The sequence below is a fragment of the Meriones unguiculatus genome, chromosome 7, assembly GCF_030254825.1.
Source record: "Meriones unguiculatus strain TT.TT164.6M chromosome 7, Bangor_MerUng_6.1, whole genome shotgun sequence".
NCBI classification, from domain to species: Eukaryota; Metazoa; Chordata; class Mammalia; order Rodentia; family Muridae; genus Meriones; species Meriones unguiculatus.
In genome coordinates this window covers 22,875,138-22,901,041 of record NC_083355.1, presented here as the reverse complement: position 1 = coordinate 22,901,041, position 25,904 = coordinate 22,875,138, and the positions used below count along the sequence as shown (strand labels likewise).

The 25,904-nt window shown below is 42.7% G+C and overlaps 1 protein-coding gene across 5 annotated transcripts in view; it reads left to right on the top strand.

Moving 5' to 3' along the window:
- The window catches only part of Cdk12 (cyclin dependent kinase 12), an 81,968-nt gene extending 57,086 nt beyond the window's left edge, over positions 1-24,882 (top strand). For 2 of the 5 annotated variants that reach the window (XM_060386806.1, XM_021659884.2), the window contains 4 exons: positions 9,607-9,704; positions 10,182-10,298; positions 14,366-14,467; positions 23,018-24,882. In XM_060386806.1, coding sequence (XP_060242789.1) covers positions 9,607-9,632 — 26 coding nt within the window. In that variant the 3' untranslated portion in view covers positions 9,633-9,704; positions 10,182-10,298; positions 14,366-14,467; positions 23,018-24,882. Of the gene's footprint in view, positions 1-9,606; positions 9,705-10,181; positions 10,299-14,365; positions 14,468-22,565; positions 22,665-23,017 lie in introns of all 5 variants that reach the window. The other 3 variants (XM_021659882.2, XM_060386805.1, XM_021659885.2) reach the window with 3 other exon arrangements.
- The last annotated feature ends 1,022 nt before the right edge of the window (positions 24,883-25,904 follow it).

Genomic DNA, 25,904 nt, shown 5'->3' with positions numbered 1-25,904 from the left:
TTATATATTGGTTTAAGTCTGTCCTCTTCCTAAAACCTTTCCCAATTCTACCAGAGGAGAGAAATGTTTTAGAACACTAAAGAGGCCTTGACAATATGCAGTGCAATCTAGCTAGAAAGAAGGCAAATAAAATCCATCAGGAGAAAGAAGAAAAATGTTTGAACTCTGTATGAGGGATGAGCAAGTTTAGAAGCCTAAGAGGCACCCGGGACATGGAAAATGAAGGATTAAAAAGCTGCTGTTGCAGGTTGCTGACCTGGGCTAGATTCTCCATTTTTGGTGTCCCTTGCCTGCAGGAGAATGGAGATCTCAAGATTGTTCCATTTCCAGGAATCTTGTTACAGGTCTCTTCAGAGACAGTGAATTGGTTTTTAGTCATTATGCATTGCATGTTTGTGACTAGGTGTGAATTTCAAGCTACCAGAGACTATTGTTTCCCTTTTATAATAGTGGCGGCTGTCTTAATTTTGAATCTAAAAGACTGAGGACTCATATAGCGTGAACTTTTTTCTCTATACACAGAACCATTTTCATATGGAAAGCCTTTTCAGTGCTCAAATTTCTTAAGCATTCTTTTCCCAGACACACAACCTTAATTTTAAAAGGCTAATGCCTGTAGTGAGTTAACAGTGTTATTCATGGTAAGCTGGGGTTTCTGTTATTCAAGATTGCCTGGGAGCTGAGCTTTTTAAAGTTAGTGAGTGACTTCTCTTTTCACAGTAACTCTGAAGGGCTTGGTGAAATGAGAATGAGGAGTTCCTTAGTGAAGAAATACTCTACCATCTCAACAGAGAGGCAGTCTGCTGAGTCTTTTAGTTGAACTGAGAAGTAAAGTGAGATGTCTTGGACACTAGTTGATTTTTATTGTCTGGCTAGGTTTTCATATGCAGGAACACTTCCAAAGTATTTCTACAACCTTAAGACTACTCAAGATAAATAGAAGAGTCCTCCAGCCCAGGTTGGAAGACACCTGTGGCAATCATTGTTGCTATCCATCCTACCCCTCCTCACTAGGCTGTTACTCACCTTTCTGCTTACTTCCTTTCACTTTCTTGCTTCCTCCCTTCACCTTTTTCTCTTTCATGTTCCACTCAGGATCCTGCCAGGATGATTTAAGTCTACTGAGTATTTAGAGTTATTACTGTTTCCTAGTTTTCAAAAATTTTACAGGCAATTCAAAGAACGAATAGCTGGGACTTTTAACTTCCGGAGTGGAAGGTAACAAGTGAAAATAACCATACTTTGTTAGTGCTAAGGTATGAAAGGAATTTTTGCGTTTTCAGTATCTCTGCTTTCACTCTTTCAACCTTCACCTCTTCATCTTCTCCCTTGTCCTAAGGGTGTTGCTTTTGCTGGTGACATTTCTAAGTTATCTATATAGGGAATAAAGGTTGATGAGAAGAAGGTGATGATATAGAGTAGAAAGTAGATGAAGGTTGTTTTGATGCTCTGGTGATTTTCACTAGGGTGCCAAACTGTTCTGGTCATTAGGTTGCCCTCATATCTCTTATTTCAAAAATTAGTAATCCAATACTGAGAAAGACTAATATGGAGTTGGTTTTTCATAAGCTGTAGATAAGTAATCATTGGTGCTTTCCTGTTATTCAGTCCTCAGCTTCAGCATACTTCTCTGAAGTAAGGATGTAGATATAAAGTTCACTTAGGACCTGGAAATAAATTGATTTTTTTTTAAGAATTTTTTTTTTCTGTGTGCATATGCACCATATTGTATGCAGGTGCCCAAGAATGGCAGAATTGGATGGGTATCTGATCCCCCTGAAGCTGGAATTATAAGCAACTGTGGGCCACATAATATGGGTACTGGGAACTGAACTCAAGTCTCTGGAAGTATCTGTGAGCCATCCCTCCAGCCCCCATAAATGAATTTTTTGGTATCTTGATCTAAGATAGCTGTAAATTCTGGTTGATAGTTGTAAAGGAAAACAATGTATCTAAACTAAACTATACCTGAGAGAGACTGAAGAACTGGGTTTTTTTGTTTTGTTTTTTTAATTTGTTTTTTTTTTTTTTTTCTAGACAGGGTTGTAACTCTGGCTGTCCTGGAACTCACTCTGTAGACCAGACTGGCTTCAAGCTCAGAGATCCACCTTCCTCTGCCTCCTGAGTGCTGGGATTAAAGGTGTGGGCCATCACTGCCTGGATACAGTGTAGCAGTCAGTGCTAAATGAAGAACAAAGCCTGAGTCTTGGAGGATCTTTTCTGTACAGAACGGGCTATCCCAGAACTGCCAGGGTGCCAAATGAGGATCCATGTTAGACAACGCTCTGCATCCAGCTAATGCACAATTGAGTTTATTCAGTTATGAATGAACAGACTAACTCCCAGGACTTAACAGATGCTTAGGAGACCTAATGGCCCTTGGTTTAATTGAGGAACTTCTAGCTTTTGCTTCAGACCAGTATTTATTTGCAACTTCTATTAGGACTCAAAGTCCTATAGACTTTGTCCACAGACCCAAAGAACAGTATAACCAGGTGGTAGAAATAGGGCAGGAAGAGCAGTGGTTTATGGGAAGGGGAAGTTGTGACTGAGATAGTAAAATTTAAGGGATGTTTGCTTTAGAGCTTCACTATTTTAGGGTGGTCCCATTAAGGTTGTTCTGTTAGTAAAGAATTTCCCTTGGTCACACCAGTACCTTTAGGGTTAGAGGATGGACCCAGAACTCCCAGACTACTAAAGACTATTAAGCTATTGACTAGCTTAAAGACATTTCTTCAGAGAGTCTAAAGAACATCAACAAAATAAAATGTATAATTTTTTTGTTGTGTTTTTTTGAGATAGGGTCTTATGTAACTCTTGACTTCCCTAGTTATAGTAGTCTGGCCTCTACCTCTTGGAGTACAGGAATTAAAGAAGGCACATGCCACCATGCCTTTCCTATAAATAAAAATATTGAGTAAATAGCTAATATGTGACATTTGCATAGCAATACTGTCTACATGGTTCAAGAATCCAGGGATAAGGAAGTAACATTAAAAGTTATTTGTATTTTCCAAGTTTTTGTTTGTTTTGTTTTTTGAGACTATGTCTCTCTCTATTCCTGGCCGTAAATCAGGCTGGCCTGGAACTCACATAGCCTCATTTGCCTCTGTCTTCCAAGTGCTGGGATTGAAGGCATGTGTCATCACACCTGGCACAAAGTTTTCAAATTGCAAATGATACATATTTTAGATCAACCTTCAAACTGTTAGTCTTCCCCTTGGTTTAGATGAACAGTGGATGGAAGAGCAGAGTATATGAATTAATAGACTCAAAATGAATGGGCTACAAAAGAACATAGCTTGATTATTTTGGTGCCAACTTTGACAACTGAAAAAACAACCCCAGAAATGCATAGAAACCTATGATGTTGGGATAAAGAGGTAATAAAAGGGCAACTCATGTTAAGATACCTACCAGGTGTTAGGCACTGTGCTATTGCTTTGCATTTAGTGTAGGGTAAAGTAAACTTTACGTTGACACAAGTGAGTGTGACCCCAAGAAGCCAAAGCAAAGAAATGAGCAGGAAAGGCTGAGGTAATCAAAATGACTCTGAACGAAAAGATGGCAGGACACAGCATGTAGCCACAAGTTTTAGGAGCCCAAGTAGCTTCTATCCTGCAGTTGAGTTGATGAAAGGTAGCTGTTTGTTTTTAAGAAAGTGGTGTTTGCTTCAGCACATACACTAAAATTGTTTTTAGGAAGCGGATTCACTAGTCCTAGCTGACCCAGAACCCACAATGTTGAGCAGGTTAGCTTTGGCCTCTGCATCCCATGTGCTGGGATCAAAGGTGTGCGCCATCACCCACAACTGCTTTGGCATCTTAATTTTTGGCCACCCTTAAACCAAAGGTTGGAAGGAATAAAAGGCAAATATTTTTTAAGATATCAAGCTGTATCTAAGAGATAAGGGGAATAGTAGATTACTTTTTCTTTAACTACAAGGCTAATCTAGAGGAAGTGAAAAATCAGCATTTTAGAGTGAGGTTAGGCATTTGAAAGGAGCACATAACTTCACTATTCTAAAATGATCAGAGGCAGGTCTAAAGGGAGCAAGATTACTTGGCATTGGAGTTGATTTTCAATCTAAAAATCAGATTTATCTGGGAATACAGGATTAATTTTAGCTGTTGTAGGGAATAAGGCCTAAACATGGTAGTTAAAACTTGTTCATAATCTTAGACATGATAGATAGACGCAGGAGGGTCAGGAGTTCAAGGCCATACTGGAGCAAGTTTAAGGCCAGTTTGAGATAGGTCTTTGTTTTGTTTTTTGAGACAATCTCACTATGTAGCTCTAGCTATCCTAAAATTCATCATATAGACCAGGATTTCACAAAGATTTGTCTGCCTCTGGCTCCTAGGTGCTGGGATTAAAGGTGTGTGCCACTGCACCCTGAGAGATTTCCTTTTTTTTTTTTAATGTAATAAATGAGTTTTCATCCTTGAGTTGTTTTTAAAGAAAATGTTTAAATACTATGGGTCAAGGAGATATTTTTTTCTAATGTGTGTATGAGTTTTTTGCCTGGATGTATGTTTGCACCATGTGGGTTACCTGCTGCTCATTGCCTGCTGTATGGCCAGAAGAAGGCATCTCTGATCCCAGGCACTGGCGTAACAGGCAGTTGTGAGCCATCTTGTAGGTACTGGGAATCAAGCCCAGGTTCTCTGGAAGAGCAGCTAGTACTCTTAACCACTGAGCCATCTCTCCATCTGCGCCGCCCTTCCCCCCAGCCTGCCCTTTTAAGTTTTCTTTTAACACTTTGAAATCATGAAACTGAAATCTGTACTTTTTAATTATTATTTGGTTTTTCGAGACAAGGTTTCTCTAGTTAGCCCTGGCTGCCCTGGAACTCGCTCTGTAGACCAGGCTGGCCTGGAATTCACAGATCCATTTTTTTAAATAACTTATTTATTTTTATTTTAGGTTCATTATATGTGTGAGGGTGTCAGATCTTGGGGTTAGAGACAGTTGTGAGCTGCCATGTGGATGCTGGGAATTGAACCCTGGTCCTTTGGAAGAGCAACCAGTGCTCTTAACTGCTGAGCCATCTCTCTAGCCCCAAAATCTGACACCCTCACACATATAATGCACATAAAATAAAAATAAATTATAAGTTGTTTTTTTTTTTAAAAAAAAAAAAGACAAGCTCTCACTGTGTAGCCTTGTGGGGTTTTTTGTTGTTGTTATTGTTGTTGTTTTCTTTTAACATCCACCTGCCTCTGCCTGTCCAGTGCTGGGGTTAAAGGTGTGTGCCACCGCTGCCTGTCCTGGATTTGTAATTTTGGAAAGACTTAATGTCCTTTGGAGTAGGTGGCAACCCAAAATACAATGGTATACTGTATCCAAAGAGTTAGGCCATCAGAACACCTTCGCTGAGGAACTGGAATATCATTAGTCATGACAACTGAGAACATTATGATAGGGCCCTTCCTTTAGGAAGCTTCTGAGCCCAGGGAGACAGGTGAGTCTTACACTTGGCTGAGGTATAGGGAATTTATATTTTTGGTTTAGTTTGTTGTGCTTTTCTATTTGAGACAAAGTCTTACTGTGTCACCCAGCCTGGCTTCAACCCATAGTCCAGGATGGCCTCAAGTTTGCCTCAAGAGTTTGGGGGTTATGGGTATGTGCTGACTTAAGAGTCTACAAGTCTGTACATGGATGTGCAGGTTATGAAGTAAGTGTAGCCCCAACAAGAAGCCAAAGCAAAGAAATAAGCAGAAAAGGCTGAGTTAATCAGAAGGACTCTTGTTAAGATGGCAGGACACAGCGCGTAGCCCCAAGTGATTTTTAGCAACCCACGTAGCTCCTGTCTCACTATCTCATTCTTTGAAACTTTGGGAAGAGAGAAGATGGGTTCTGTGCCCCATAAAAGAGCTTCTCACTAACATTGTGGACATAAAATAGGAGGAAACATAGGGGAGAAGAGGGTATATGTATGTTCTACACAGAGGGCCATGAATTGACTGAATAGAATGGAACAGGAAAGATGTATTAGGAAATGAATTTGGAGAACCAATCTTACTGGCCTGAACTAGGATTTGAAATTTGGTTTGTTAAGTAGTAATAGGGGGCAAAGCAGGATGGGCTAAAAATGATGCTGAAGCCTTTTATAACTTTACTGGTTGGGCCAAGGAAACAGTTCTTTAGGATGCTGCTGTTCTTGCCCAGACTTGAGGCTGTAAGGACTTGCACTAGAGTAAGACCAGGGGAATCCAAAGAAACTAGGGTTATTCTCAGGGTTAGGCTTGCTGACAGCATGGGTGTGCGTGGGGGTCTGGAGTGAGAGGTGGTTTCCAGATAAGAATTCCAGGACACAGTTGAGGTAATGGTGAAAGTTAGGGGAGAGGTGTCAGCTTTCTTTTTTAAGAAGCAGGTACTTATTTGCCACATGCAGTGTACCTTTGTCCAGTGCTCGATGGTTGGAGCAGGCCCTATCTGTGTGCACCCTGCCAAGCCTTTTCCAGGTTAAAAAAACAGACAAAGTCTCTTGGGTGTAGCAAATACATCAAGAATGCTAGCTCATCCTGGATCTGGGAAAGAAAATAGAGGTGTTTTTTGGTTGTTAGTTGGTTTTTGTTTTGGGGTTTGTGTGTGTGTGTGTGTGTGTGTGTGTGTGTGTGTGTGTGTGTGTTTCTTTTGTTTTGTTTTGTTTTGTTTTTGTCAGTTTCTTCCCCTTTAATGCTTTGAGAATGGGAAATGACTAGCCTGTGGCAATATGTGCCACAATTCTCTGGCTTGATTCTTGGAAGGCCTTTTTCTGTCCCTCCCTGGGGGTCATTTGTATCTCTGGTTCCTGCTCCCAGAGCCATAAAGTGGGAGCCCCCATTTATTAATTGGGTTGGGACTAGGGAGGGGTTCGGCAGGGGACTCTTTAGTGCAGCAGGCGGGGGTCTTCCCGAATGAGCCCATTAGCCAGCCCCAACGGCAGCTGAATCGGGGCCGCAGCCAAGTCCTCTCCATTTCAAAAACCCTCCATTGCCTGCAGCAGATCAGAACAAGGCCTGCGGGAGCCCTTAGCTTCTGATTGCAGCTGTGAGGAAGGACAAAACAATTTATAGGAAGCCAAGTAGCTCTTGTCGCACTGTCTCTTCCTTTCTGACTTTGGGGAGAAGGAAGTCTGGGATGCTATGTCCCATCTTACTAAGGCTTCTTGCAGACATGTACAGACCTAAAGTAGGAGAAAACAGGAATGTGTGCGTTTTGATATTTATGTGTCTGCTGTGTGTGTATTTATGTGTCCTTTCTTCCCATCTACACACAGTTGTTCGGACTCAAAGCCACTACTTCTATGAGATTCCCTAGGGCAAAGTCAAGTGTGGCAATCTGAGGGTGGGAAGAGGCAATTTCCTATCTGCTTTGTCAAGATCAGAGTTAGATCCATTCCTTAACTTTTCTTCTAAGGAGAAAGGGCTTGGCACTTAATGGAAAAACTCTTAGGATTCATTTGCCCCTTCAGTCAAAGTATACTAGAAAGGCATATATTACAGGGGTACTGCTTCCTACGGTGGAATAGAGAAGGGTGAGAAACCCAAATATCATGGGGTGGAAGGAACATTTGGTTCTTGCACTTTACAGAACCATAAATTTTTAGAGCTAGAAAATAGGTCATGTAATCCAGCCTCTGTCTTTATAGAGCAAGATACTGAAGCTTAAAGAAGGAAAGTGTCTTATTCACAGTAGTCATTCAGTGAGACTGTTGAGCCATCTAGGACTAGCTCCCAGAGGCAGAATATTAACCTACATGAGTTACTTTAAGAAGAAAAAAACTGAGACTCAATAGGGGGAGGACAGAATTTGAGGGGGGAAAGTAGATTTAAAGTTATTAGTACAGAACCATACTATGTATTTTTACCTTCAAGAATACTCTCTTAGTGACCAGGTGTGGTAACATACACCTTTAACCCTCCAGGGATCAGTAGGTGAAGGGAAGCAGATCTTGAGGCCAGCCAGGGCTACTCAGTGAGAGCCTGTCTTAAAGAAGTTAAACTCATTCAGGGCCAGTAAGACAGCTCTGCTTGTAAAGGTGCCTTCTGCCAAGCCTAGCAAACTGAGCTTCATCCCTAGGACCGACATGATGGAAGGAGAAAACCAGTTCCTGCAAGTTGTCCTCTGACCTCCACAAATGCACTGGGGCACAGAAACCCCTTACATACACATATAATAAGTAATGTGATTTAAAAGAAGCAGTGACATATAAATTTTATAAATATTTTTTTTCATAGAAGGACTGATTTGTTGGGGAAAAAGTGGTAGCCACAGCCAAAGATTATCTAATGCTCTTATAGTTACCCAAATTTTTAAGGAATCCTTAGCCACAAGCAAGGGGGACTGATCATAGGAAAAGTTGCTCAGAGGCAATGTGAAAAGCTCATACAAATCTCAGCTTAGGTTCTGTGACATTACAATAAAGTGATGTTGGAAAGAATCAAAATAGAGCTGGGAGAGAGTGTCTCCGAATTGTGTATGGAATCGTGGGATTCAAGGGAAAACAGATTACTCCCAGATTCAAGGATATTGGTGGGGACCTTCTGCCTTTCTCTTATTTATGGGAAGCAGGAAACAGTATTTGGTGTTCTTGGACACCAAATAAGGAAAAGTGTTTCACATTGGTCAGAATCCAAAATAATCTTATCAGATGGTTGGCCTGTGGGACAGGTATTGTAAGTCATCTCATCCTGGAGCTAGGTCTACTGCCCTTTCCTGTGCTTGGCTTTCTCTGGACATAAAACATTGGGAGCCTGTAATAGCAAAAAGGGAAGTGCTGAAGGAAGCAGGGAAACACTAGGCAACTTGGAGATTGTGATGGCCTGTGTTAGGGGATCTGCCAAATGGATATTGTCTGTGGATAACAAAGGGTAGATCCCATTATACATTGTTTACAGTTAGTCAATTACACTATAGTTTACAGAATAGAAGACAAAGACTCTGTTCCTGCCTAGGAAATGCATGATAGACCTACTTGCCCAAATTGCAACAAGTCTGCTCTCCTGAAAACCTTTCTGCTTCATAATTAAGGCCATTTTCTACCTTAGAACTTCTCTTAAAGAAGCTTTGATAGGCCAGCGTGGTGGTACACGCCTGTAATCCCGGCCCTCAGGGAGGCAGAGGTAGGCAGGTTTCTGTGAGTTTGAGGCCAGCCTGGTCTACAAAACAAGTCTTAGGATACACAGCAAAATTCTGTCTCAAAAAACAAACAAACAAACAAACAAACAAAAAAACCAAAGCTTTGATGGGCAAGAGAACCTCAATTCCAAACTGGTGATCTGGTTAAATGTAGGTTGCCTCCTCCAAGGTAGAATTTTGTATTAAGCTTGTATCAACACTAACGTACATTGCCCTTTATAGTATTTCCATGTTTTACAGCTTCTGTTGAATTTCCTGAAATGTGTCTACATATCAGGGCCATGGTTTTTCACTTATCAGCCTAGGAGCTAGTTTCTTGGAGGTAGATATCTGGAACAGTCAACTCTTTAGATTCATTTGATACTTGGGGAATTCAGGTCTAAGAGAACTGGAGAAACAACAATAATCTACGCTGACCAAAGACCCTCTTTGCTCTCTGGACCCTTGCCTTGTGTCTGATGTAGCCTCTTTTCTTTACAGATGGCAGCAGCAGGGATGGCCCCTGAAGAACTCAGGGACATCTATCAGTTACCTCGCATCCAGAGCCTGTCAGTCTCATTTACAAAACTTGAAGCCAGGTAGGGACTTAAAGCCCTTCATGTCAGAAGCCACTGGCCTGATTGCACATGGAGTAGCACCCCATACATGGTCAGGGAGGTCTTTTTTATTTTTTTTTATTTTTTCTCCCTTTTTCAAAATGTCCAGAAGAGTTTCCTGAGCTTTTTATTTGGCCCTGTTCTGGTGTCCTACCTTTTAGTTAACAAGCTCTCTTCCAGCTAGAATGAGTGAGCCCCTCGCCAGCAGTAGTAGTTATTTCCTTCTCTGTTAATGGATATGCCTCTACAATGGAGTACTGGCATTATTATTCAGTTATTTTCAGCCTCCTTTAGGGTGACTATCTCACTTGCCCACACCCCTTCATACATAAACACCTTTCTCCCAAAACTGCTGTTGTTTTGTTTTGTATTTCTTTAAGTCAAAATAGGACAGTCTTGACTTATACTATCAATACTGTCTCTTCTCATTGCCTCTGACCTCTTACTGCCTTTTTCTAGGTTCAGTGGAAGATTCCACATATCCAGACACTGCATGAGACACCAGAAGCAGAGGACTGCAGGCTGCTTCCTGTCTTTAATGCCCAGAGCTGGCACCTCCAGCTTCCTTTCCTGCTGGTAGGTATGCTTATTCACACAACTCACAAATGATGAACTCTGTCTCCTTCTCTCTGTTTCTTGTATTTGTTTCTCTCCCTCCCCTGCACCTAGATGAGCTAGGACTACATGACCTACATCTAGCTTCTCAAGGAATATTTTTGTTGAGGAATATTTCCCTTCCCAAAAAGGGAAGGCATTTGTAACTCAACTCTTTGTCTCAGTATTTCCAAGTTCTAATCTTTAGAGATGCCCTTCTGCTGTACATCAAATGATAATCTTTTTCTGTTGAGTTCAGAACCATTTCCCTAATTTAGCAGGTATGGAAGGGACCAATGAACAAATAGACTTTGATACTGATAAAGAATGACCCAGTAACAAATACCATCTCTTGGAGAGATGGCTCAGAGGTTAAGAACACTGGGTGTTCTTCCAAAGGTTCTGAGTTCAATTCTGAGTAACCACAGGGTGGCTCAGAACCATCTATAGTGAGATCTGGTGCCCTCTTCTGGCATACAGGCACATATGCGGTCAGAAAACTGTATAAATAATAAATAAATTCTTTTTTTAAAAAAATAGCCTTTTTTTTTTTTTAAGATTTATGTACACAATGTTCTGTCTGCATGTACACCTGTACACCAGAAGAGGGCACCAGATCTCATTATAAGGTGAGTCACCATGTGGTTGCTGGCAATTGAACTCAGGACTTCTGGAAGAGCAGCCAGTACTCTAAACCTCTGAGTCATCTCTCCAGCCCCCATATCCTCTCTCTTGAATGCTGAAAGTCTGAAGGCCTACCTGGGAAAATACCTGGATGTTTGAGAGTGTTTATCTAGTGTCTGTTCCTTAGGACTAGCATCTTACCTTTCCCTAACGGTCCACATACCCCAGGGAGTGGGAAAGGAATGGCTCTAGGTTATAGTTAACCACTTGATGTTACTCTTTTAAATATGGTGTCTGCTTTATTTTAAGACCTATGGAGAGTTGTCAGGAGATTAGAGCATCTTCCTGCCTACCGGATGCTAGAGGTGACACTGCCTTTTTTTTTTTTTTTTTTTCCTGAGACAGGATTTCTCTGTGTAGCCTTGACTGTCCTAGACTCACTTTGTAGACCAGAGATCTACCTGTCTCTGCCTTCTTGAGCGTTGGGATCAAAATCGTGTGCTACCACACCCAGCTGATACTGCCTTATCCTTTTGGCTCTCTGGCCCCTCTCTGCAGTGCCTCTCTCACTTCTGCAACCCAGACAGCAGAAGCAGCAGGCCTCACTATGTCCTGATCTGAGCCAGGTGCTACTTCCCTGGGAGCATGTGTGACAGACTGGGTAAGAGAGATAAAGCAGATGTTAGGAAGCAGGAAATGTCCCGGGAAGTAGTTAGGTAGTACGTATGGGTGAAGTTCATTGATGGCGTAGAGAGCACCAACAATTACAACTGCTACTTGTTTGTCAGCCAGTTTACCTGATTCCTCAAAGTAGTCTGGCCAGTGGGACAACTGCAGTGCTAATTTCTACCACATGAGGGCACTGCAGACCAATTAAAACCGAAGCCCTTTAGGAAATGATTGGATGAGGGCACTCTTTCCAGGGATAGGATCAAAAACACTTCCAGAGAGCCTGAGAACAGGGCCCAGAAGCCAGAAAAATAACTGATACCATTTGTTTTTGTTTTGTCTTGATTTGGTTTGGTTTGGTTTGTTGTTTTTTTTTGTTGTTGTTGTTGTTTTTTAATGCCCTTCAGGCCTGCTGATTGAGTGGGTGCCCACTGAACTTAGACGTTCCAGGTGCTCTCCCTTTAAGGTTTATTTGGTTCCAGCTGTCCCCTTGCCTCCAAGATGTTGTGTTCCAGTTCAGGAGGGTAGGGTTGGTTTGATTTTGGAAGGGAAAACATTTTCTACAAGTAATCAAAGAAAAGTGTCTTTGTTGGTGAGAAAGAATTGAGAAACTGGAGACTGAGAAAGTAGGTTACCTCTCCCCCACCCCCAGCCCCAAACATAAACCTACAGAATTCAAGTCTAATAGATATTTGTGTCTGATTGTGCAAAGCACACCCAAGACTCCAGTGACCTCTGAGCCAAAAAAAAAGTATCAGAAAACAGCATGACAGGGACTGATATGGCTAAGAGCCTCATGTCTATCCTATGCCATGTCGTGGCTCTGCTGGGCCTGCCAAGTGGTTTGGGGTCCTATGAGACTGAAGACCCCACAGTTTGCCCTCAGTCAAAATGAACAGGCTCAGGGAGCTGACAGGGTCTTCCTCCTTTTCCTCCTTCCCCCATGCCTGAAGGCCCCTCCCCAGGAGGACAGCTTGATTAAACAGTCGGTGCTGCTGGAATTACTGCACAGCTGGTGCTCCCCCCAGCACCCCGAGCAGAGCAGCAGTGCAGATTAAAATCTCCAATTAGCGTTAAAGTGAAGTGAGGAGGTGCTGAGGCTGCCAAGGCAGCCAGGCCGAAACCCTGAGTTGGCACCCTCTCTGCTTCCTGATTCTGTGTGCCACCCTTAGTCACTCCTTTACTTGCTCCTTTCTAACAGTGGTCAGTGTCCATTTGACTTGTGTCACTTCCGGCCAGAGGAAGACGTGGGTTGGAGGCAGATGCCTTACCTGGCAAAATGCTGGGACTCCATAAGAACTGGAGAAAATGAGATCAGTCAGTGATTCAAGGAGATGCACTGTGCAAATCCTACTAGACAGCCAGGCCATGGTGACATGATGCTACTGCTGCTATCTTTGCTTACAGGAAGAGCCAACAGGACAGGTCCCTGTGAGCCTCAGGCGCTCAGGGACCTGGTGTCCACATGAACATGCATCTGTGTGTATTTAATCCTATTAACCCATCTACTCCCACCCACATTATGGCATCTTCCTTCCTCTCTTCATTTTTCATCTCTCTTGTAGGCATGGGTAGACCTAGCCAAGCTCTAGAACATTACCATGCCTTGTCACCTGGGTCCCAGCCAGTTGCCCTCTATCTTCCTAGTTTGAGGAATAGCAGAAGGGGGTATACCAAGATGACTCAGACCCTTCTTGCCTCTGAACATCTTACCCACTCCAAAGGTCCCTCTGGCATTTACACTGTTGTTCCTCACCTGTCAAACTCAGAAGCAGGGCAGTATAGCTAGGCATACCCTCTGACTGCCCTCTGTCCCTTTAAGAGAAATGGAGGTGGATACTCAACTGACTTAACCTACTCACACCTCTAGAAATTAGACACCAGGGCATGGTGCCACCCTCCCAGACTGGCACATGCTACCCTGGCAGAGTTTCAAGTACCCCCCCATGTCATGCTCATACCCTATGTCTTCCTCTGCTCTCTTCCTTTCTCCACATCTTTTTTTTTTTTTTCCTCAGCTCAAAGCACAGCTGAGCCTTAAAGGGGGGTGGGGTGGAAAGACCAAGCCAGGGCAGGGGGGTGTAGAGCGCCAATAGCACGTTTTCACCTGCCATTTAATTGGATGTATTTTTAATTAATGGGACCTCAGGGACCAACATGAGACAATCTGATCTCTGAATAGGGACAGGGGAGGGATTGGATAAGGGAGGAGGATTGGGCCACTGGGTGCGGTTACCGGGAACCTAGGCCCATCAATCACTGGCCACTTTGCGTTCTGGCATGGAGAATAGCGGGTTGGAGGAGGAGGGGAGGCACTGGGGAAAGGTGCCAGGATTTCCCCCCAACTGCCAGGACCTCCAAAAGAGATGGAATTGTGCTGATTGACTCAGGTCTGCAGCCTAAATATGCAGCCAGAATAGTAGGTAAGGCTGTTTTCTTTCTCCTGCAGTTCTGTTTAGATGGGCTGATCTCAGAGAGTGTAAGGTTACGAAAGGGAAATGGGGAAGAACTTTGAAGTCCCTGAAGAGACAGGATAAGAGCTAGTGACATGGACATGGGACTGTGGGAAAGGGGATTTGAAAAAGACAGTGTTTGGGGTCATTTCTATACATTTCTGTGGGAAATAAGTGCCATAGAGGTTACATGCAAAATGGCACGCAAATGAAAGCTGGTGACTTTGGGTCTGAATCTTAGAACCTTACTGTTGCTAAGAAGGGAACTTGGAGCTCATTTTGCCTGACCCCTTCATTATTTAGATGTGGAAGCCAAGACCCAGAGAGGAGGAACGAGTTGAATCCATCCCTGAAGTTGCTTTATGTTCTGGATTTGAGAGTTCCTGGGATCACGGGGCAAGAGAGGTAGGTAGGGAAGGAGGGAAGAAAGTCAAGTGAAAAGCATAAGCAGGATGTTCTGTCCACTGCCTGAAGTCGCACGTCACTGTCTTCCTGAGTGTTGGAAACAGTTTAGGAAAGCCCAGCAGGTACATCCTATAAGAGATGTGACAGGGAACATCCCCTTTGTGCAGCCTGTTCCAGGGGTCACTATCCATTCTGGTCCTCCCACCCCTTTGTAGAATTTTGCCATGTCTTTTAAGGTCTAAGGGAAGGAAATGTCCCAGCTTCCTCAATTATTTAACCAAAAGGCAAATCTCTCAAGTAAGACTACATTTTTTGTTTGTTTGATTTGAGACAGGGTTTCTCTGTGTAGCCTTGATTGTTCTGAACCTACTTTGTAGACCATTCTGGCCTCAAATTCACAGAGATTTGCCTGCCTCTGCTTCCACAGATGCTGGGATTATAGGTTTGACCACTGAGCCCAGCAAGACTAAATTTTTTTTAAAAGAAAATCTTATCATAACAAGTTTCTGTGCTGTAATATAAGCAATTAGAAACAGTTTTGCCAAAATGTCAATAGTTGTTTACACCTCTTGTGCATGACTACGATAGAGACAGTGTTCAAATACAAGGTTCTACAAAATAGAAATGTTCCTGAATTCATGTAGTATCCTAGATCCCTTCTGGCTCTTGTATTGATGGTTCATCCTGTAAAACAGGGCATATTGCCAGCTGTCTATATCTCCATTCCCTAACTTTCTTTGTTGCTCATATGCTAGGGCCAGGAAGAGAAGGGTGAATGAAGGTAATGAAGGGATTTCCTACTAGATTGTCAAAAATGTCATTTCTCAGCATTCTCCTCTTTTCTCAAAATCTTCAACATTCTTTTATCTGTGCTTGGTGAGGCTAAACTGAGGTGAAGGCAGGATAGGATGCAAGGTTTGAAGGCAATACTGATAGAATTGACCACACTTTCCAACTCTTATCCTTACCTTCCTTCCACCCTTAGAACTGTCTTTTACCTTAGTAACCTGTTTTTACCTCCAGGCCTTGAGAAAAGCAGGATCCACCTCTGCAGCTTCCAGCCATATCTTGATCTGCCTTAGACTGTCAGGGGCCGTCACAGTCTGTTTCTTGCATAGGGGGTGAGAGGCTCTCGTATCCCCTAGGATAGTCTGGAAAAAGTCCTTCTAGGCCCTTTCCTGCTTCCAAAGGCCTTGGACTGTCGCTATCAGGACACTGTACCAAAAGCTTTCCTGTCAGGGAGATGAAGAAGAAGAGAAGTATTGACATTTTAGAACTGAGACCTATAGTTATACGTGTGGGACTAGCTGCTCAGTGTAGTCCAGGACAGCCATAGTGAACATTGTTTGGGAATATGTGGCTGCTGTTCACAGAGCAAAGGAAGGAAGGAAGGTAGCTTCTTTCTATATGCAAGCCTGCTACTTTTTGTTCTTGGTAATTGGTTCATCCCTACTCCAGTGTATTGGAGGCATAAGGAAGCATTCACTCGACATTGTAGGTATTCTCTGAGGAACAGAGCTGCGTTCCCTCCCGAGCAAATCCCAGAGTGCCAGATCTATAACCTTAAGTTCAAGTCTAGAGTCTGCTCTGAAGTCCAAAGGAAACTCAAGACTCTTTGCAGGGAAATACTTAGATATGAAGTGCACACAGCAGGACGAGATAGCAGTAACCAGAATTCTTTGCCTTCTGGGATTAAGTCAGCATTGGCCTAGCATTTTATTCTAATGGGGCCCTTTTTTCCTTTTCTATTCAGTTTTCCCATGGGTTGAGGGTAGATCTGGAAATCTGAACCTCTCACATTGATACTTAGAAAGCTGTTGTGCAGATCTTCCTGCATCTTCCAAAGCCTTAAGCAGAAAGGAAAGCAGAGAAAGACATTGACAGAGGTAGCAGTGCCATGGAGTCTACTAGCCCCCCAAAAGAAAACAGGCCTGAGATGAAACCAAGAGATTGTCTAATTTTGAACATTATTTATACCCCATATTCTTCCTTTTACATGCTTATGGCTATATGCCCAAGTGTGCCAGCTCGCCTGGCTGGTGGTCCTGTTCCACTGTGCAGGCAGCCTGCTTTCTGCCCCAGCACAGAGCATATGCTAGGGTCTCTCTTGCTCACTCATCTCTGTGTCTGTGTTGCAGATTCCTAGGGATGAAATAGAGTGCTATGGTCCTATGGTAGGAGATTAGTGGGCACTGGGGTTCACTGGGTACATATTTGCCTGTCTGTGAGAGGGGGAGGAAAAAGGCTGCTGGCAGCTCAGCAGAGCTTGAGGTTCTGGTGACTCACAGCAATGGGGGTGGTTCATGAAAACAACAGAGGGGAAGGGGGATCAAGTCTGTTAGAGTTTTCTTTTGCCCCAGTCCTGCCCACTCTGAGCTCTGTAGATGAAGAATCTCTCATCTAGATTAGGAAATGCCCCAACTATGAAAAGAAAGGGAGAGATGGGAAAGAAGTGAGCAGGAGTAGCTGGGTTTTCCCCGTGAGGCGTCTTACGAATAAAGATTGAGACATTGCCCTACTATCTCTATAGGCTACACAGAGAATGTTATACACCCATTTGTGGCAGGCAGCTCAGGAATCCTGGGCACCTTCCAAAAGAGAAGTTTTCCTGATAAACAACTGGTACTGTTATGCCTCAGTTGCCTGCCTAGTGCTCTAACAGAAAAGTTTTCGGGGTGGGGGTGGTTGTTGAGTCAGAATCTCATTATGTAGCCCCAGCTGGCCTCCACGTCTCAATCCTCTTGCCTCATCTTCCAAAGTGCTGGAAGGATAAGCTTGTACTACCATGTCTAGTGTCAAGAAATTTCTTTTTTGAATATTATTTCATGTATTTGTGTTTTGCTTGCATGTATGTCTATGTTTACTGTACTGTGGAGACCAGAAGGGAACAACAGATCCCCTGAAACTGAAGTTACAGATGGTAGTGAGCTGCCATGTGGGTGCTGGAAACTGAACATGGGTCTCTGCAAGAGCAGCCAGTGCTCTTAACCACTGAGCCATCTCTCCATCGCCAATATAAATTTAATAAGAAAAAACAAAAACAAGACAAATATAAGACCAGAACCAAGAAAGATTGTGCTTAGTGTACTCCTCACTAGAATCAGGCACCTTGGACCAAAGAGGTGCAGCTGCAGACATTTAAACTGCTAAACAGGGTATTGGTCCGGTGGGAAATGGCTGTAGTCACGGACATTCAGAAGTACTGCTGTTCTTCTCTCTCAGACGCCAGGTGGGCAGTATGTATCTCCTATCTCAGTTGGTGTCTGGAACTGGCAAAGAGAGAGAACAACAGGGACTTTGGATACTAGTATATCTAGGCACATGATAATAAACACCCTGACTTCTGGTCTCATAGAAGACAGGCTTGGGCAGGTGTTTGATGTTAGATCATGAGTTCTTGTTTGTCTAGTTCTGTTCTTTTTATTGCTGGCTTGAAGCTTAGCGTTCTAACCAGAGCAAGGGTCCTATATCCATCACTCCTGGTGATCCAGAGATGGCTTTGTTGAAGAAAGACAGATTGACTGTTGTTGTTGTTGTTGTTGGTGGTGGTGGTGGTGGTTGGTTGGTTTGGTTTTTTGGTACAGGGTTTCTCTGTGTAGTAACCCTTGGCTGTCCTGGACTCACTCTGTAGACCAGGCTGGCCTCCAACTCACAGAGATCCACCTGCCTCTGCCTCCTAGAGTGCTGAGATCACAGGTGTGCGCCATGGTGCACGGCTATAGATGAACTGTTCTTCATTCAGGAAGATAGGATCAGTTTTTCTCTTCCTCCTTCCTGGCAGTATAAGGAGCTTTGGGACCCTTACTGAAAAGCTTAGTTCTGAACTAAACCAACACTAAGAACACTTAGCCTTGGTTATAAAACTTGTATTGTAAGGGAAGCCTAGATTTTCAGTGAGGTTGTAGGCAGGTATGGGGACTCTAGCCCCAAGAGAGATAACACATTCTTCATTCTTAAGAATGAAGAATCTTCTTCCTTCTCAAATTCCTTTCTCTGCTCCCTTTTCTTTCACTTCCCACTGGTCAGCTCAATTTTTGGCCAACTGATTACCAGTCTGACCAGACATGTTAAGTAATTATCTTTCCCTACATTTGAATTTGAATTGTTTCTACCACTGAACATCGAAGACCTGAATTGTATTCTTAGCCTTGGCTGCCCAACCTGACTCCACAAATCAGTGCCTTTGAATTGGGAAGCATGCATTAGCTTTATCCTTCCCCGCAAGTACACCAGGCCTGGACCGCTATGTCTATGGCATCAAGGACCCTGCTCTGGAGCAGAGGTAGCCCTAGAGTTGCAACTGGGCCTTGGCCCTAAGTGTATGTATGCCTGTGCATTGGGCACACTGGTTTATTAGTGTTATTTCAGCATTGTGATGCAGAGAGAGTAAGTGTAACAGCTGCTCCTTGCTTGCAGTGTTTATTGTTACCTAGAGACAACCTCCTGGCTTTTTCCCAGATTCCCCCCAGCCCAGCCCCCTCCCTGCCAACAATCCTGTTCTCTCCACACTGATGGGAAATTTATAGCTTGCCCATATCATGCCATTAACTCTATCCTGTCCATAGGGTAGATGGGTCAAGGGAAACCAAAGTGAAATGTGGACATGCTTTGGACCCCGAGTGGAGTAATGTATGAAGAATAGAGGAAGGAATGAGACATGTTCTTGTGTTCTGTGTCCGGTCTTTTGGCCTTAGTTGTTCTGCAATCCAAGTACTAGCTAGGCCTGATCCTGCTTAGTTTCTGAGATCAGGTGAGGTCAGTGATATGGCCGTAGACCCAGTTGTCCTTCTGCCTCTTGTATGAGGAGAAAAGAAGAGTTTTGGATCTGGCCTTGAGGTCCCAGAAGAGCTCCTCTGGACCTAGCTTTAGGATCTTGATATCCTCCTGCCAAAATTGTCCTTTTTCCCAGACATCTCTGTAGTCCTTCACTGGATTGTCTAACTTGCTCAATCCAGCAAGGTAATATCGGAATGGAAGGGGAGAAGTGTGGCAAAACCTATAGCCCTTCCTTCTTGTCTGAGCAAGGTAACTGTAGATGTCACATGGAGTGAAAGGCTACTAGCTTGGGAGATACTGGCCAGACCACCACAGTGGGGTTGATGTTCGACTTGAAGCCTGCTGCTGAGCCTGTCGAAAAAAACCTTCATTTGCTAAGGTCCCAAGAGATTCTAGGCATTCTCCCAGCTGGCCTTCTTGATTTGGTTGGGGTTCTCCTTTCTGCTTGCCTTTCGTGGTTCATTTTCTCTTGCATTCTTCTTGGTTTCATAACATGGGTTAGATTCAAGTGACTGAAGAGAGACAAACATCCTAATAATAATCTCAGCAGAGCTAGGGAGAGGAAACACCCCGCTCTTCCACCACTGTCTCCTTAGGACTTTTCGTGAGGAGAGCTGGGTACCTATCATCATCCACATGGAAATGGAAGAGAAGAAAAGGGATTGGATTTTAGCAGAAAGGGTTGAGTTAAACATGAAAAAAATTTACTCATGGAATGAAATTTTTTCTTCAGATCAGTCCTTCTGCCTGTGATGAATTTAAGTCTTGTGCCTACCCAGGGAACATTGGGTAAACATGGTTCTTTTCCAGAACTCCTCCACATAGCCCCAGTACAATTTCCACACAGTGCAGTACTAGAGACTTTGAAAAATCGTTTTTATGGTGGTTAGATCACAAGTTTCAGAGGCATTCCTGCTTTCTGGTGCTGGCTCCACTACTTACCTGATACTCCAAGCTATGCATTTCCTAGTCTGAAATGCAAGTAAGACAACAATCCTAGCTCAGCACAGAGGTACAATGCCTATAGTCCCAGTACTCCAAGAGGCAGAGGCACGCGGATCTCTGTAAGTTTGAGGCCAGTCTGTTCTACAAACAAACAAAAAAGACAATAATTACAACAATTCTTTGAGAAGCCTACATTCTTGGGCATGTCTTACTTTTTCATCCAGGTTCCCTTGTTTTAACTCTAGTGCTTAAAATCTACATTAAAATCTCTAGCTCTGCTGTTTCAAGACAAATTTTTAAAAATGCAAATTAAACAAACTACAAAATAAATTATTCCTCAAGAGTGTGAGAATTTTGTCAAAGAGTATGTGAGGCCTGGTCCTCAAGAGGTCTCAGTTGACAGTCATTAATGCAGAAGTACTGTTGGGTTTTTGCTTATTTTTATGTGTATGGACATTTTACTTGCTTGTCTGTCTGTGTACCATGTCTGTACCTGGTGCCCACAGAAGTCAGAAACTGTGATCAATTACAGATGGTTATAAGATGCCATATAGATGCTGGAAGTTAACCCGGGTCCTCTGCAAGAATGGCAAGTGCTCCTAACCACTAAGCCATCTCTCCAGACCCAAACTCTATTGATTTTATGACCAGAAGACCTAACATTGCTTCAAAGATTCCATGATTCCCTGAAGATTATTTTTGTGTTGTGTCTGTGTATCCAAGCTTGGGAGATTGTCCAGACGTTTCTTCATGATGTGAAGGGTGGCAGTCCCCTAGAAGAGGAAGTAACCACAGTTTCTTTTCAGACTCCTTAAGAAATCAGTTCTCCAGTTTGTACCTCTCTAACCAAGAGAAAAGCCACTGTTCCAGAGCACATTAGTCACTGTGTGCTTGCAAGTAAAGCTTCATCCAGGATAGATCTGAGAGCAATAGCCATCGGGAAGTATAGCAACTAGCACTTATAAGGCATTGCAGTTTGTCAAATATATTAGTGTATATTATCCTACGGTACACCAAGCATAGTACTGTTTGTACATATTTCTAAAGTACTGTATTACCTAGAAATGCTGAAGTATAGGGCTCATTTTCATTTGTTTTAAAGATTGATTTGTTTTATGTGTATGTTTTGTGATTTGTTTTATGTTTTCTTGTATGTCTGGTACCCACCCACAGGGGCCAGAAGAAGGTGTTAGATTATCTGAAACTCAAGTTACATTGGTTGTGAGCTGCCATGTAGGTGCTAGGAAACAAACCTGGGACTTCTGTTTGGTGGTGGTGTTGTTCTGTTGTTGTTTGGTTTGGGAATCGTAAGGGAGATTTGGTTGGTTGGTTTGGTTTTGATTTTGGTCTTTTCAGACAGGGTTTCTCTGTGTAGCCCTGGCTTTTCTGTAACTCACTCTGTAAGCCAGGCTGTGCTCAAACTGAGAGATTTGCCTGCTTCTGCCTCCTGAGTGGAATGAAAGTCTTGCACCACTCATGGATTTAATTCTTAAATCTTTTGGATTGAAGAGATGACTTTGTTGTTAGGAGTACTTACTACCAAAGTAAGTTTATGAATGTTTTGACTGGGTGTGTGTGTGTGTGTGTGTGTGTGTGTGTGTGTGTGTACCAAGTGTGTTCCAGGTCCCCCTAGAGGCCAGAAGAGGTCCTTGGATCACCTAGAACTAGAGTTTGATATAGTTGTAAGCTGCCATGTGGGTGCTGGGAACTGAACCTGGGTCTTTTTTGAGAGTAACAAGTGTTTAACTGGCAGGCCATCTCTCTATCCCTCATGCTCTTTTCATGATCTTTTTTTTTTAATTAAATTTTTATTTTTTTATATTAATTACAGTTTGTTTACTTTGCATTCCAGCTATGGCCCCCTTACTCATTCCCTCCCAATCCGACATGATCTTTTTCTTTTCCTTAGCTGTAGATCAAAGCAGGATCTTGCATAGCACATGCAAGTATTCTACTTTTGAGCTGCGTGCCTGGCACTCTGCAACTTTTCACTTTTGTTTTTGCTTCTGTTCTTTTGAGATAGGGTCTCATGTAGTTGGGTGACCTTGAACTTTTTGGTGGTGGGAGACATGTGCATGTCTGGATACATGTGGAAATTAGAGGACAGCTTGTGGAACTAGGCTCTCTTCTACCATGTGGGTTTCAGAGATTGAACTAAGGTCCTTGGGCTTGGCAGCAAGCACCTTTACCAGCTGACATCTTATAGTCCCTCTCCCCCTCCTTTCTTTTTCTTTTTCTTCTTCTTTTTTTTTTTTTTTTTTAATTTTCAAGCCAGGGTTTTTCTATGTAGCCTTGGCTCTCCTGGACTCACTTTGTAGACCAGGCTGCCCTTGAACTCACAGTGATCCACCTGCCTCTTTCCTCTTTTGTGACACAGGGTTTCAAGCATCCCAGGCCGGCTTCAAACTCACTATAGTCCAAGAAGACCTTGAATTTGTAATTCTCCCTCTACTTCCTGAATGTTGCAGTTACTTGTGTGAGCATCTTTTAAAATTATGTTTTATTTATCTGTGTGTGCAAGCACATGCCTCTGAGTGCATATTTTGGGGGAATTAGTTGTCTCCTTTCACCCTGTAGCTTCGGGAATGGAAGTCAGGTTGTTAGGCTTTGGAGGCAAGTGCCTTTATTCCCTGAGAGAGATGGCCTAGAGCCGGAAGAGAGCATTGTATCTTTTAGAGCTAGAATTACAGGTAGTTGGAGCTACCCAATGTGGATGCTGGCAGCTGAACTTAGATTCTGTAGAAGAACAGCAAGCAAACTACTGAGCCATCTCTCCAGCCCTGTTTATTTATTTTTAATTTATTTTCTTTTATTATTTTATGTGTACAGGTGTTTTTCCTGAATGTATGTCTGCACACTACTTGGGTGTTTGATGCCGGTGGAGGCCAGAAGAGGGCAGGGACCCCAGAAGAGGCCACGGATCCCAGAAGAGAGCATTGATCCCCTGGAACTGGAATTATAGATGGTTGTGATTTGCCAAGTGGGTGCTGGGAATCCAACCCTCTAGAAATGCAACCAGTTCTCCGAACCACTGAGAAATCTCTCCAGTCCCCTATTTGTTTTATAATTATGTGTATACATCTGTGTCTGCTTGAGTGCAGTTGCCTGCAGAGGTCAGAAGACCCCAGGATACCCTGGAGCTGGTGTTATAAGCAATGTCAGCCACCTGACATGGGTGCTAGGAACCAAACCCAGATCTTCAGCAAGAACAAGTGCTCTTAACCACTGATCCATCTTGTCAGCCCTCATCCTGTGCATTTTTAATAGTTGAATTACTAGACCTACAGATACAAATATCCACTCCCCATTGTTATGATTATTTTACTGATAGATTCTAATGAGAATAATATTTAATATTAATCTTGCTTTTTGTAATGAGAATATTTCTTACTCTTTCTGCGTGTGTATGTTTTGAGACAGGGTCTCTCTCTGAGTCCTTGCTGTCCTGGAATTTACTATGCATGCTGGCCTCTAGATCACAGAGTTCTTCCTGCCTTTGCTTCCCACATGCTGAAATTAAAGGCATGCACCAACATGTTTGGCCTTAATCTTCCTTTTTTGAATTCTACGATGGAGACGAAAGGGCAAGGCACTGTAGAGACATTCTTTATTGTAGTTGATAGGTTGCTTCTTCTTTCCTTCCTTTCTTTTTCTCTTCCTTTGTTTTGGCTTTGTTTGTTTATTTATTTATTGTTTTTTTCAAGACAGGGTTTCTCTGTAGTCTTGGCTATCCTGGAACTTGCTCTGTAGACCAGGCTGGCCTTGAACTCAAAAGTCTTGTCTGCCTCTTTGCCTCCCATGATCCTTTGTTGAGACAAGCTCTCCTGTAGACCTGGCTATCTCAGACCTGTTACGCAGGTGAAGATGATATTGAACTTCTGATCCTCCTGCCTCTACCTCCTAAGTACTGAAGTTAGAGATGTGTTTTACCATATCTTGCTTTTTTAGATTTTTAAATGAAATAATTATGGACTGACTTTCAATTTAAGAAATAATACCAAGATCTGGGTATAATGGTTCATTCTTGTAATCCCAGCACTCAAGAGGCTAAAACAAGAGAATTACCTAAATTTGAGACCAGTTTGGCCTGCAGAATGAGTTATAGCCAGCCAGGGGTAAAGTGAAACCCTGCCATTACAAAAACAAAGCAAAAGAAAACAGGCTAGGTGTGGTGGTGCACCTTTTCAGTCACAACCTTCAGGAGGATTTTATGAGTGTGAGGCCACCCTAGTGTACATGGTTGTAAGCTAGTCATAGCTATGTAGTGAAACCCTGTCTCTAAAAAAAGGGGGCTGGGGCTGGGGAAATGGTTCACTGAGCAGATGTGTCTGCCATATAACCATGAGGGCCTGAGTTTACATCTTCCACAAACACGTTTGTAATCCCAGCTCTAGGGGGTAGGGTAGAGTAGAAACCGGTGGGTCCCAGAATTGCTGAGCAGCCATCCTGACCAATTGATGGTTCTTTCGTTCAGTGAGTAATCCTGTGTCAAAAAATAAGGTGAAGAGTAATAGAGTAAGATACTCATCAACCTCTATGATCTACATGCATGATCACACATGTACCCACAGAGATAGATATTTGTGTGTGTATACATGCATACATATGTACATACACATACATACATACAAAAACAAGAGGCCCCTGAATGATATTACTTTGTAAAACTGTAATAAAATATAATCTAGAATATTGATATTGATGGAGTCTATTAATCTTGCAAAGATTTCTTTCATTTTCAGTTGCTGTTTGTGCATATGTGAGTGTGTTGAGGTGGGGTATATAGCATGCATATGAAGTTCAAAGAATAACTATGGAAATTGATTTTCTCCTTCTACCATGTGGGTCCTGGTGATGGAGCTCAGGTCGTCAGACTTGGTGGCAAAGAAACTTGACCTTCTGGGCTGTGTTGCTAACCCTAAGATATCTGTAGTTTTACTAACCACGTGCATGTTGGTGGACGTGAATATAGTTTTATTTCCTGTGTTCTGTGTTACATTTGTATACCCACGCTTACAGTGAAACTGCTTCCCTAACATGCGCAAGGCTCTGGGTTTAGTCTCCAGTACCCACAGGAAGGAAGGGAAGGGAAGAATGGAAAAAAGGATGCTTTGTAGTTCTATCACCACAGGATTCCCTGTGAGTTTTTAAAAATCACACCTATCCCCCATTTTTTTTTCAAATTGTATGTGTTATATGAAGTCAGTTTTCTTTTTTATCTTTATATGATTTCCAGGGATCAAGCTCAGATCATCATCTTGTTAGTCAGCAAGAGCCTTTATCTACTGAACCATCTTACCAGCCCATCTACCTATGTCTTAATTCTTGGTTCCATTAACATTCTCTCTTCTAAAACTTTACCACTTCAAAGATGGAACCAAAGAGACTGTAACATTTTAGGTTTGGCTTTTTTCATGCAGCATAATTCCTGGATACCCATCCAAACATTTGTGTGTACCAATGTTTATCCCTTTTATTTAGTCCATGGTGTCGATAGACCATCACTACTTTAATTTATTCCGTTTTATTCTAATCCAGTCAGTTTTTGAGACATTTTCATATATCCCACTTTGTCCTTGAACTTCCTATATATATATAGCCAGGAGTGACCTTGGACTTCTTAGTGATGGTATTACAGATGTGCACCCCCACATCTTGTTTATACCATTGTTTATCTATTCATCTGTTGATAAACATATGGGCTAATTCTACTTTT